Genomic DNA, 12493 nt, shown 5'->3' on the forward strand with positions numbered 1-12493 from the left:
TTTTAAAAAATATTCAGCAACTTAACATGTAGAAAGCATATTTCCCCTACTAATTAATCAGCAGAGTTTAAATTAGTCTTGACATGAATTTGGAGATTATGCATTACTAACTTAAACCTCCTAACATCTTGCCCCTTTCTAAAAGTTGAACATAAAGACTATATTGTTTGTTCTAACCATCCGTCCAAATGTGAAATATTTTATGTAACAGTCTAAACATATCTGAAAAGTAAACTTTCTACTTGAGTTCGTTGAATACAGTGCTTCGCTGTCCTTAGCAAAGTAGGTGAATGAGCTTTTTCAAATTAATAGTGTAAATTAGCAAGTAAATATATATATGCTTTAAATTTTAATTTGCTTAGAACTTTGAGCTTCTACTTTAAAAATCTTTAGAATTTTAAATGTGACTTATTTATAGAGTACTTTTTTAGCCCAAACCCCACCCTAGAGCAGATTTAATATCTTAATAAAATTATCAAAAGTCAATATTATACATATTTTTTAGTTAAAAGCTATATAATTTGCTTCTTCCCTGTTAATCAGTGAGGTGTGATAATGTACCTCTAAACAACTTCAAAAGGAAACAAAAGCCAAAAAAATTGTTTTGTGTTGATAGCTGCCATATTTAGAAATTGCTATGAGAATTAGTTGAGGTTTTAATCATATTGCTGTCATATTTTAATGAAAATTACAAGGTATTAAATATACTAAGAACAACTTGCTAACAACTAGTTTGCTCTTTCTTGAAATCATTGTTTAATCTTATTTAGTCTTAAGAATTGGGGAATTTCTATTTACAAACTGTAAAGTTCATAAATATTTCATTAAAAAATGCATACTTGAGCCCATGAATAAAGTACATATATACAATAGTAATTTTTGTTAAAAGTGAGGTTTCTTTAACATTGGTGATTATTAAATGATTAAATGTAATCATTAGTATTTCATTGTCTTATTATAAAAGTAATTTGAATGTGAAAATTATATTGTGCCTTTTAAAACATTTGAAAAGTTGTAGATCATTGGGTTGTTTTCAAGGTAGTAGACATATAAATGTAATATAAGTGTAGTAGATATGATATATAAAATGTAAGTATAATATATTTATTAATATCACTTGGTAATCTAATTACAGTAAGTTTAAATCTAGAGGTTACTACCTTTCTATACTACTATGACTTATCAGATAATTATGCTTTTTGAAACTAAAATACTCTTAAGATATTTTAGTCACCCTCATTTTACATGAGGAAAATTTGATGTTTTTTTAAAGTATATTACCTAAGAGGATATTTATGCTTCAGCTTTATAATCATTTCTTCTATGAGTCAAAATTTAAATATTGTTTTTAAATTTTTCTTCATAATTTTTTCCATTTTACTTACAGTTTTTCTGCATAATAGCAGTAATGTAGGTGCCTATTGTGAGAAAACCTTATCATTAAATCAAGTAGGCTTCAGAAATATAGCAAGCCAAAAATGTCATTAGTTTAAAAACTTGTACTGTTATTGTGGTAAAATTGGAATTTTTTGCCACATTTCACACATTTGATGGCATCAGTTCATCCACTTACTGGATTTTTGTCTAGCCTTGCACACAGTAGGGAGGGGATATTATGTCTGTGAAAAATATTACTCTGTTGCATCTTTATATGTTAATCAGAGTAGTAATGTTTTTATGCTGACCAATGCAACATGCATCAGTAACTCAACCTGAAAACTTTCATATATGCATCTACTTTGTTAACATTTAGATCAGTGTAGATCCAATTTTCTTTGGCTGATAACCAAGCAACTCAGGTTTAGTCCATGTCACACACTATGCTCCTCATTGTGTTACTCTCATCTACTAGACTGTGGATTTTCTTTTTTGGTTTTTGTTTTGTTTTGTTTTGAGACGGAGTTTCGCTCTTGTCACTTAGGCTGGAGTGCAACGGCATGATCTCAGCTCACTGCAACCTCCACCTCCTGGGTTCAAGCGATTTTCCTCCCTCAGCCTCCCTAGTAGCTGGGATTACAGGTGCCTGCCACCACACCTGGCCAATTTTTGTATTTTTAGTAGAGATGGAGTTTCACCATGTTGGCCAGGCTGGGCTGGAACTGCTGACCTCAGGTGATCCACCTGTTGTGGCCTCTCCAAGTGCTGGGGTTACAGGCGTGAGCCACTGTATCTGGCCCTTTGCTTTGTTTAACTGGTGATTTCTGCAAAATACCTGGCCTAAATTGGCCACTTAAAACATGGTAATACGTATTTCTTCCTTCTGAATAAGGTGGCACCAGTGAATTTATTTGTAAGATTACTATATATTCAGGCTTTGTTTCAATTTGTATAAGTTTGATAAGTTTGTATTAAAAAAAACTACAAGTACATTTTGAGTACTTTGTAGGCTGCTGCCAGGTATTTATAATAGTGAATAAGCTTGGGACTCTGTCCTCAGGGCTGTCTTATGGTAAGTGGGGATTTAATAATTTGAAAATTAAATCTGCTTTTAAACAGTTTCCTCCTTCCTATGGAAATTCAAAAATATCTGTACAGTAAGAGTGACACACTGTGGCAAAAGAGTGATACTTCAGATGCTGACTATTTTTAAAGAAAAAAGTCCTTGGTGTAGTCACTTGAGTTTTTAATGATTGGGGCCATATTGATGAGTTTTTTTCATGTAATTATTCAGGAAGTAGCAATTAGCTTTTTTACTTTCTTCCTCCTGAAAAAAGATTTATCATTTTTTGAAAATGATTTGTTTTACCTAAAATTGAAACAGGATGTGCAGAAATGAAAAAGTAAAGTTTACCCCAAATTCTACCAAAGATACCCACCATTTAAGATGTTTTGAGCATCATCTATTTATGTATACATTTGTATACTTCGTACCATGTAAGCAGGATCATCTTTTCTGTGCTTTTCAATAACTTCAGATTTACTAATCCCACATTTATAGGGTACTTTGTATTTCTTAAATCTTTTTTGAGGGAAAGTTAAGTAACTTACAGGATTAAGTGATTTTTGTGTTCAGAAAACAGTAACATGGTGACAGTAGAGTGTTCTTACATCTTTCCTTAAGTGAGAGCCCCTCTTTCCCCCTCCCCAAATTGTTTCTTTCTGTTAATGTTTATACTTTTATTATTTACACATATACTTAGATTAACAAATAATTCTATAGGCTTGTTCCCCCCCCAAAAAAAAAATCTATATCCACCCTTTTCCCCAGCCTGTTGCCCGTGCTGCAGATAACGTCTTTCATGACTTTTTGTCTAATTGTTCTGATCACCTCCATATCTTTATGTAATATAATTATAATGCACTTTTTGTCATTTGTAGGTCTTATCTATCAACTTAATGTTATAGACAATAGGATTTAGCTCTCGCTGTCTACCTCACTTCACATGCCCATTTTCTGTTCCCCAGTTCTATTAATATATGTTAATATGGTAATTGTGAAGATCATTTTTAGTGTCTGCTATGCAAATGCCTTTCATAGATGAACCATGTAGTATAGTATACTACATGATTTTTTAAATTTTTTTCTCATTTCTTTTCTAGTTGTTATTTGTCTCAGTTTTTCTCTTTGTTTATTTTCCTATATACTTGTCATTATGTCAACTCTAAAGTCTTTTCCAGTTGCCTAAATTTCCCGTCAGATTTTTTTTTTTTCTTTTTTCAGTCCGTCTCGCCATGTCACCCAGGCTGGAGTGCAGTGATGCAATCTCAGCTCACTGCAATCTCTGCCTCCCAGGTTCAAGTGATTCTCCTGCCTCACCCTCCTGAGTAGTTGGGATTACAGGTGTCTACCACCATGCCTGGTTAATTTTTGTATTTTTAGTAGAGACGGAGTTTCATCATGTTGGCCGGGCTGGTCTTGAACTCCTGACTTCAAGTGATCTGCTCGCCTCCACCTCCCAGAGTGCTGGGATTACCTGGGCCTGTCAGATTTTAGACACTTCTGGTAATCTGTCAGTTTCATCTTTTTTAGAAAATCAGGAATCTTATCACCTGCTCTGATTTGGAAGTGGCCTTAGCATTTCATTTTCCTGTCATCCTGGAGAATCCTTTTGTCTCTCTCATTTTGAGTCTCTTGTTTCTGAATTCAGTGCATGCCACTTTTTTTATTCCATTGGTTTTGTAAGTGCATACTAGGTTATAGATGAATAACATAGTGAAGCTAGATGACCTGACTTTGAATTCATGTCTGTCATTTTCTAACAGCTTACATATCTGTAAGCAAATACCTGTAAGTGGGGTGTAATTATAGTGCCTACCTATGGGAAAGTCTAAAAATTAAATGCCATCAGTTGCCTGGCTCTTTAAAAACATTAACTGCAGATATTCACAATAATTTGCATTGCAAATGTTGTGTATATTATTAATGAAATGCTAAGAAACTATTTGTTGTTTTCTGTTTGTCCACTAAGTTCTAGCTGTATTGAATCAAACTTTCTAAAATCAAACCATTCTTCTTTTTTTGTTGTTGTTAAATATCCATGCCTACCCTATAGCTTTTTAAATCAGATTTATGGCTGGGCTTATGGGCACATTACCCACAATATATTAAGACTAACTGTTTTAGCCTCCCTTGAGATAGTTTGACAAAGTTCATTCCAATGGGATGTGAGCAGTGGTATGTTACAACTTTTGGAAAGCGTTGTTTCTTCCTGCCGGTAGAAGGGTCAATATGATGGTGGATGTTGAGGTTATTGAAGCAACAGAGTTAGAAGAATCGTTAATTTTGGAACCATCATACCAAATCTGAATCAGTTCCTCAGATTTTTATTTACATGAGAGATTAATAACTTTCTTTTATTTAAACCCGTGATATTTGGGTTTACTGTCACAGCAGAATCTAATCACAGTAAATTCATTCAATTAAACTCTTTTTCCTTTAAAAAACTGTCTACTGCTGTTTTACATTTGTGGTTAGTGGATTGTTATTAGATAGATCTAAATTCTAAATCAGCAACAGTCATTTTGATCATCTCTAAAGTTGGTTTACTTGTGTGGGAGGGGAGAGGTAGGGAGTGTTAGGGGGAGTTGTTCTGAAATTTCAACTTCAAAATAACCAAAAAGTGAAGTTCAGTTAAAAATCTCATAACCAACCCTTGACTGTTGAAGCATCCTGAAGTAAGAAAGACCTTGTACTCCCCTTCATTGCCTTCCCCATTTTGTTATTACAAGAAATTTAAGCACACAGTGTTATAATGAACCCCCATGTGTTTCTTCCATACTCTTGTCCACTTCCATCATATTGTTTTGAAGCACCTCTCAGACATCATTTTATCCTTATGATTTTAAATATGTGTCTCCTGAAGAAACCATAACATTCTTATATCTAATAAAAATCATCAGTAATTTCTTAATATCAAAATATTCAGAGTTCAGATTTCCACTTGTCTCATAAATGCTATAGTATTTGTTCATTTGTTTTATAGTTTGTTAGTTTGAATTAGGATCCAAGTAAAGTCCACTTACTGAGATTGCTTGTTAGGTCTTTTAATCTGTAGATTCCTCATCCCTCTCTCTCTCCCCTTCTCTTTTTCCAGTTTTTGGTAAAGAAACTGGGTCATTTGTTCTATAACTCTCCTGTCTAAACTTTTCTGATTATAACTCCCCAGTGTAGTTTAACATGTTCCACTGGACTAGTACTTTCTGTAAAATGATCATTAGAAGGTTAAATGCACCCACCAATATTATTACATAGTTAGTGATGTGTTCTTTCATCACAAGACAGTAATCTCTGATTGTTACTTTTTGTAACATTAGCATCTGTTGATGCTACATGTCTGGATCCATAATTCGTTAGCCATTGCGAAATTAATACTTTTTATTATTTTGAGACAGTCTCTCGCTCTGTCGCTCAGGCTGGAGTGCAGTGGTGTGATCTTGGCTCACTGCAACCTCTGCCTTCTGGGTTCAAGAAATTCTTGTGCCTCAGCCTCCCGAATAGCGGGATTACAGGCGTGCACCAGCACGCCCAGTTAATTTTTGTATTTTTAGTAGAGACAGGGTTCCACTGTGTTGGACTTGAACTCCTGGGGCCTCAAGTGATCCACCCGCCTCGGCCCCAAATGTGCTGGGATTACAGGCGTGAGCCACTATGCTGGCCTGCAAAAATAATATTTTAATACTGTTATTGCTGCTTCTTAAGGAACTATCTATAAAAGAACTTCCTTATATCTACCACTCTAAATGTTGCCGTTCATATGCAAAATTCAGAATAAATGTTTATTCTTTCCTTTAGTTTTCCAGCTCTCAAAATAGTGGTCACCCCCACCTTTTAACCCTTTCTTGTGGCTTCCAAATGACCATGTAATTTATGCTCTTAAAAAATAAGTAAAAGGAAGAAAATTTTTTTTATAAATAAAAAGACATCAAACTTAAATGTGTAAATTGGGACAGCTTAAGTGAATTTGTGATTTATGTCTGCTGTAATTTTTTTATATTAGGAAGTTTCAGCTATGAAGGAAATTTGACATTTCAAAAAGCTGTTCAATGGCAGAAAATATGATAATGACAGATTAGATCACAGTATGCTAATTTTTTCAGTTACCTCTTGTATAACACAGCTTTTGAAAATATTTGAAGAATAGTACCATATTCTTTTTTAAGTGAAAAAAAAAAATGGAGCCTGTAATTGCTTTATAAGGATTCAGTGTGCTTCAGCTTCACTTTGAATATATTCACTTAGTATAATCTAACATTGGTTTTCTTAATAATGGTTATGTGACTTACATGTTAGGAATCTTCACAGTACACATTTTACTTTTTATTTCTCAGAAAATATTGACTGTTATCACTAAACTCATACTATGCTTAGGCACTAACCTTCAACAATACACTAACGTCTTTAGATTTCTACCAAATTGTGAATATGTTATTAGATGAATACCTCTCCATGTGCTTCTAGCACATATCTCTTCAAAGCATAACTATTAGTGAATAAAATTATACATTTATAACCACTGTGAATAGCTACATATTTAATTACTCAGAACTGTCCATGAGAAATACTATAGAAATTATTTACCATGTGGTGTATTTTATATAAATTCATTATAATTGGTGAAAGATTAAGTTTGTTTGTTTGTTTGTTTTTGAGACGGGGTCTCCCTCTATCACCCAGGCTGGAGTGCAGTGGTGTCTTGGCTCACTGCAACTTCTGACTCCCAGGCTCAAGCCATCGTCCCACCTCAGCCTCCTGAGTAGCTGGGACCACAGGCATGTGCCACCATACCGGCTAATTTTTTGTATTTTTGGTAGAGATGGAATTCTGCCATGTTGCCCAGGCAGGTCTTGAAATCTTGGGCTCAAACGATGCTCTTGCCTTGGCCTCCCAACATGCTGGGATTATAGGTGTGAGCCACCACAGCTGGCCAGTTTATTGTTTTTTTGGCAGTTAAAACTTACACGTTACTTTTTGAAATTATTTCTTCCTTGGCTTCTCTGATACCACATCCTACATTTCTTCTTGCTCTTTCTGTCTATTTTTAAATGCTTCTAAATGTTGATGTTCTTCAAGGTTTTGCTCTCAGTCTTCTATTCTCCAATTTCATGTGCTTTTCCTTAGGTAATCTCATCAGCATCTTTGACTTTGATAGTCACCTGTGTGGCATCTTTTTCTGCAGCTTACATCTCTTCCCTAAGATATAGATCTCTATTTAACTAACCACTGGCTCTCCAAAATTTGGTAGCTACCCCAAATTTAATATACCCAGAAACAGACTTCCCTTGCCATCTTGGTAAATTTTAGTCTCAATAGAGGGTACCACTAATCTGTTAGCATTGAAGCCAGAAGTCTGTGAGCCAGGCTTAACTCTTCGTTCATCTCCCCACACTTAATGGGTTCTACCTCCTAAAGATCATGAATCTATCAGTTTCTCCGTGTCCAACACAGGCCACTATTATCTCTCAACTCAAAGCCTTCTTAATAGTTTTTTGCTCTCAAGCCTTCTTCATGTTACTTTTGTAGAGTTCTTTCTAAACAGGAACTCTTCTAAAACCCTTCAGTAGCTTTTTAATGCCCGTAAGTTCAGTTTAGAACGCATCAGAATGATGCATACCCTTACTGCCTTCCTGTTGAGACTTGTCTGTTGCTTCTCTAGGTTCTGACATGTGAATTTATCTTTCCATTAAAACAGGTCTTTTATTATTTCTGGCTTCTTAATCCATAAGGAATTACTAGGTCTTAGATTTTATTAGTCTTTTTGTGATAAGTGCCCATGAACTTTTGTTGTTTCCCTTGTTTATACCAGAGGTTATGCTTGAAATTGTTACTTGTGTTTCCCAATGTTCATAGACCACAAGGACAGGGGCTGTGTCTATCTCCCAGATAATTCAACAGTTAGAGTAATTTCTGTTAAAAAAAAAAAAAAAAAAAAAAAAGAACTTAATAAATGGTAGTTGGTTACAGAAAAAAAAGGTTACTTTGAACTTTTAAGGTCTTAAATTATTTTATTTAGGGAGGTACTAGTTACACAGTGAAAAAAGCAGGGGCTTTTTCTCTTACCCAGCTTTGTGATGTTGGAAATTGAACCTTAGTTTTTTCATCTAGATTTGGTAGACTAATCTTGGTAGTTGTTATGAGGATTTGATGAGTTACTGAATAAAAGGTATCTAATAGTTCCTAGTACCTAATGTATGTTCATTCCTTATTTCTTGATTAATTTGTTGGGTTTCTCTCGCATTTACATATATTACACTCACATACTATAATCAGCATGAGATTGGTTTATGGCCTATAATTTTTGGTGGCATTTAAAAATAAAAGTATTTTAGCTAAAAGTTCTAATAGAACCTCCTTAAGACACTGATTGTTATCTATACTGCTGCTTATGAATAGATCTTTCCCCTGAAAAGCACAAAGTAGAGGGAGTAGGAGATCATATTGTGATTATGAATTTTGTCCCGTGAAAAATACAGAGTAGTATGCAAATAAACTTAGTATTTTACAGTGCCATTTTTGAAGTGCTAAGAATAGATTGGATATTTTGTATATTTCCAAGTTATTCTAGGATAAATATGGAAAATGTATATTGCTATAAGCTGTATTTTATTTAATTATCTTAGTACATCCCAAAAGCACTAATTACTATTGCTTGAGCTTTTTGCTGAACTTAGAAATACTGTGATCACAGTGATTACTTACAGTTGTTAATGTGATTCTTGTTATAACTTGGAAAAATATGCTAAATAGGATGACATGAATAAAAATCATGTGTGGTATTTTCCTAATAGATGGTTTTATTTTAGTTTCCTAGATTTAGTTCTGGCTTATGGGATTTTCATTTTTGCCCCAAGTATTTCAAATAGATTTTGGGCTTTCTCATCCTTTCCACTAAAAATATTTTTTGTCATGTTTTATAGAATATATATTTTCAGCTATCTATCTGAAAAATTCTAGTTCTGATACAGCTTTTACATATGAAGTATTCAGTGCCTCCTTTTGAAAAATAAATACAACTATATTTTGAAAGAAGTTCTGTGAGTTTTCACAGAGAACCATTTATAGTATTATGTTGAAATTGGTTTTTAAAAACCTTATCTGATTATTGAATTGGTCATAGTTAACTTTTGATTCATGTGATATCTCTCCATGTAATAGTCTCTGTTTAGAAGTAAAGTATCAAGTGACAAATAATTAGAGTTTTGAAAACTTGAGGGGCTACACTTTGATGATAGATGTGGAAAAATATCTTTTAAGAAGATTAACCTTAATACGTAATAGTCATAGGAAATGACAAATAGAGGGGAGAGATCAGATTTGCAGTGACTACATTTGATACTATTACCTTTGGTATTAGGGAAAAGTGAATTTAAGATTTTGAAATGTTTTTAAAAACTTGATAGGAGATAGTAACAATTACTTGTTGATGTTTCTCTTATAAGAGAATAGCTGCCAGGGTCAAAGTAACAAGTTTGGGATTATGCATTTTTTGAGGTAAGATATATTTTACTTTAACATAATGAGTTTGATGTGTGACAGTAGAATATAAAAGTGAAACATGTAGCAACTCAAATATAAACATGAAGAATCAGATTCTCTTAGTTGACTATAAGCTCATTAAGTAAAAGTTTAAATTAGCAAACTTGTTTTTCTCATAAAGAAATCAGGATTGCCTTTCTCTTTCCTAGATCTGAACTATTCAATTATTTTTCTTTTTATGCCATAGTTCACAAAGATGTCCAAAACTAACGGCTTATCAGAAGATTTGATATGGCACTGTAAAACACTGATCCAAGAAAGAGATGTAGTTATAAGGCTTATGAACAAATGTGAAGACATTTCAAATAAATTGACCAAACAAGTTACCATGCTTACTGGAAATGGAGGTGGATGGAACATAGAACAACCTTCCATTCTAAACCAAAGGTAACCTTTGTTGAATATATTTATTCGTATTTTATCTCAATTGTACAAAATATCTGAACTTATTTCTGTATCATGCCTAGAAAGTGATATGGCAACTAGTGGTAGGAGAGAACCCCCAGATTTTCTGTAATGGCATATAAGTGGACTATGTACTGTTTTTCATTGATTTCCCCCACCCCCAAGTAGGGAATTTTATTCTGTCATATCATTATAAATTAAACGGGGGGATGGTATACTATATGACCAGTGTCTTTTTTGCCTGATAACAGGTAATTGTTTATATAATCACAGAAACTGAAAAAGTGGTTTTAGTTACTCCTATACACAAATTTGATGTCCTAAAAAAATGTCAGCTGCTTAATTGCATCAGCATAAAAACTCCTTTCCTAGCCCATTTTCTTTTTAATCATAAATAAAATGAAATGATATCCCATACTGTGATGAAATGTTTTAAATGATAAGGCCAGCTTTTAAAATCTCCTTTTGGGGTAGAAATACATCAGCAAGGGAAAGGACAGGTACTTTGATTAAACAGATCATGTAAGTCTACATATTTCTCCAATTTGCTACTTTCAATAAAATACTTGCCAGAATTCATGCAAAAAAAAAAAAAATACTGTCTAGTGGCCAGTACATATTAAAATGGTTTTTGTAATTGTGATCACCCACATTTTGCATGTTGTTGGCGGATTGGGGTGGGGGAAATTGTGTTGAACTTCCTTTAAAAGTTTGTATATTTTTAAGTAGTTTGGAGACTCAGAACTGTTCAGAATACTTTTAAAAAAAAAATATCAAACTGTTCATAGTATGATATTTATAGTGGCAAAACCATGGAAACAAATGGAGTTCCTAAAATTAGGGAATAATTGAAATGAATTATGGTATATCCATACTTTGCAATGCTACACAACTTTCAAAATGAGTTACATCTGTTCAAAGTATTTCTGATAGGTTAAGATTAGCAGTAGGATCTCATTAAAATTAATTGCCTTAGTTGCTGATTTTATTTACTTCTGATATTTTTCTAAGTTAATGATCAAAGCATATTTGCTGATCATTGGTTAATAATTTAAAATCAAGGTATGGAAAAAAAAAAACAAGATGATTACTGGCCTTTAATAGTAAGCTACAATCTTTTCTGTGCCCTTCTAGGGTGCTATGGGATGGTGTAGGGAAACGTGATGCAGTTCCCACAAAGAAGCTCTTTTCTCTGTTGCATAGAAAGAACTATATCAGCAAATTTCATCTCCTAAAAGTGTAGTTGGAGCTGCTGCTTCTTGTTCTCCAGCATTGGATATGGGGAGTTCTTCACTCTACAAGACTTACCCAGTTGAGTCTACTTTATCATAATTTGGATTTTTAAAAATCAAGTGCTTTATTGCATCACTAAAAATTTCTCTCTCAAAACCACATTCACAAAGTCCTGTTACTTGTAAATAGTTTGATCAGGTAATAAACTATCCTTTCCATTAGACTGAGGATTTTTTAAATGAAATACTTAATAGATGAGAAAAATAGTTGTTGTTGTTGTTTTTTTAAGTGCTTGTTGGATCTCACCCAAAGTACAACTTCTAAAACCTATATGGATAGTCTCTTTAGAGTTTATTTAAGTGCACTTTTAGGGGTTAGAATTTGTTGTCTTGATTTTTGTTCTTCAGCCAAGGTAAGAGTTGCATAAGCAATTTTTACTTGGTGTACTGGCCAGGCATTGTGGGTACTTAGTATGTAGACATTTAAAGTTGTCTCCTTGCTTTAGTAAAGGATTTATTAGCACAGAGGAAAATATTAGACTATCCTGATGAATAACCTATCATGCTTGCATTTTTCTCTAAACAGAACAAGTTCTTCATGACGAAGTTTACTTTGCTACAAACTGTTGCAAATTTATGTGAATTGTAGGAGAAGAAAGTTTGCCTTTTAGAAATACAGACATTCCGGAATTCCTTGTGAAAAATGAAATCTTTATAGGGAAAAGCTAAAGTTTTCATATGTACTTCAAAACCATTACATTCATAATCTTTCTTTTAAAATGTCAAAATTTAAGTTGCTTAAAATATAATACGATGAGGAAAAAAAAATCCTTAGTATTTCTCCTGTTTTATTCTTACTATAGGTATAGCCATCTCTAAAGCT

General features: G+C 33.4%; 1 protein-coding gene across 4 annotated transcripts in view; it reads left to right on the plus strand.

Annotated features, from left to right (window-relative positions):
- The window catches only part of SMARCAD1 (SWI/SNF-related, matrix-associated actin-dependent regulator of chromatin, subfamily a, containing DEAD/H box 1), an 85444-nt gene that overhangs the window by 48316 nt on the left and 24635 nt on the right, over positions 1-12493 (plus strand). For all 4 annotated transcript variants that reach the window (XM_030819133.1, XM_030819134.1, XM_030819135.1 and 1 more), the window contains one exon: positions 10161-10360. In XM_030819133.1, the coding sequence (XP_030674993.1) occupies positions 10161-10360 (200 nt within the window). The remainder of the gene's footprint in view (positions 1-10160; positions 10361-12493) is intronic.

Source organism: Nomascus leucogenys, chromosome 9, assembly GCF_006542625.1.
Source record: "Nomascus leucogenys isolate Asia chromosome 9, Asia_NLE_v1, whole genome shotgun sequence".
Lineage (NCBI taxonomy): Eukaryota > Metazoa > Chordata > Mammalia > Primates > Hylobatidae > Nomascus > Nomascus leucogenys.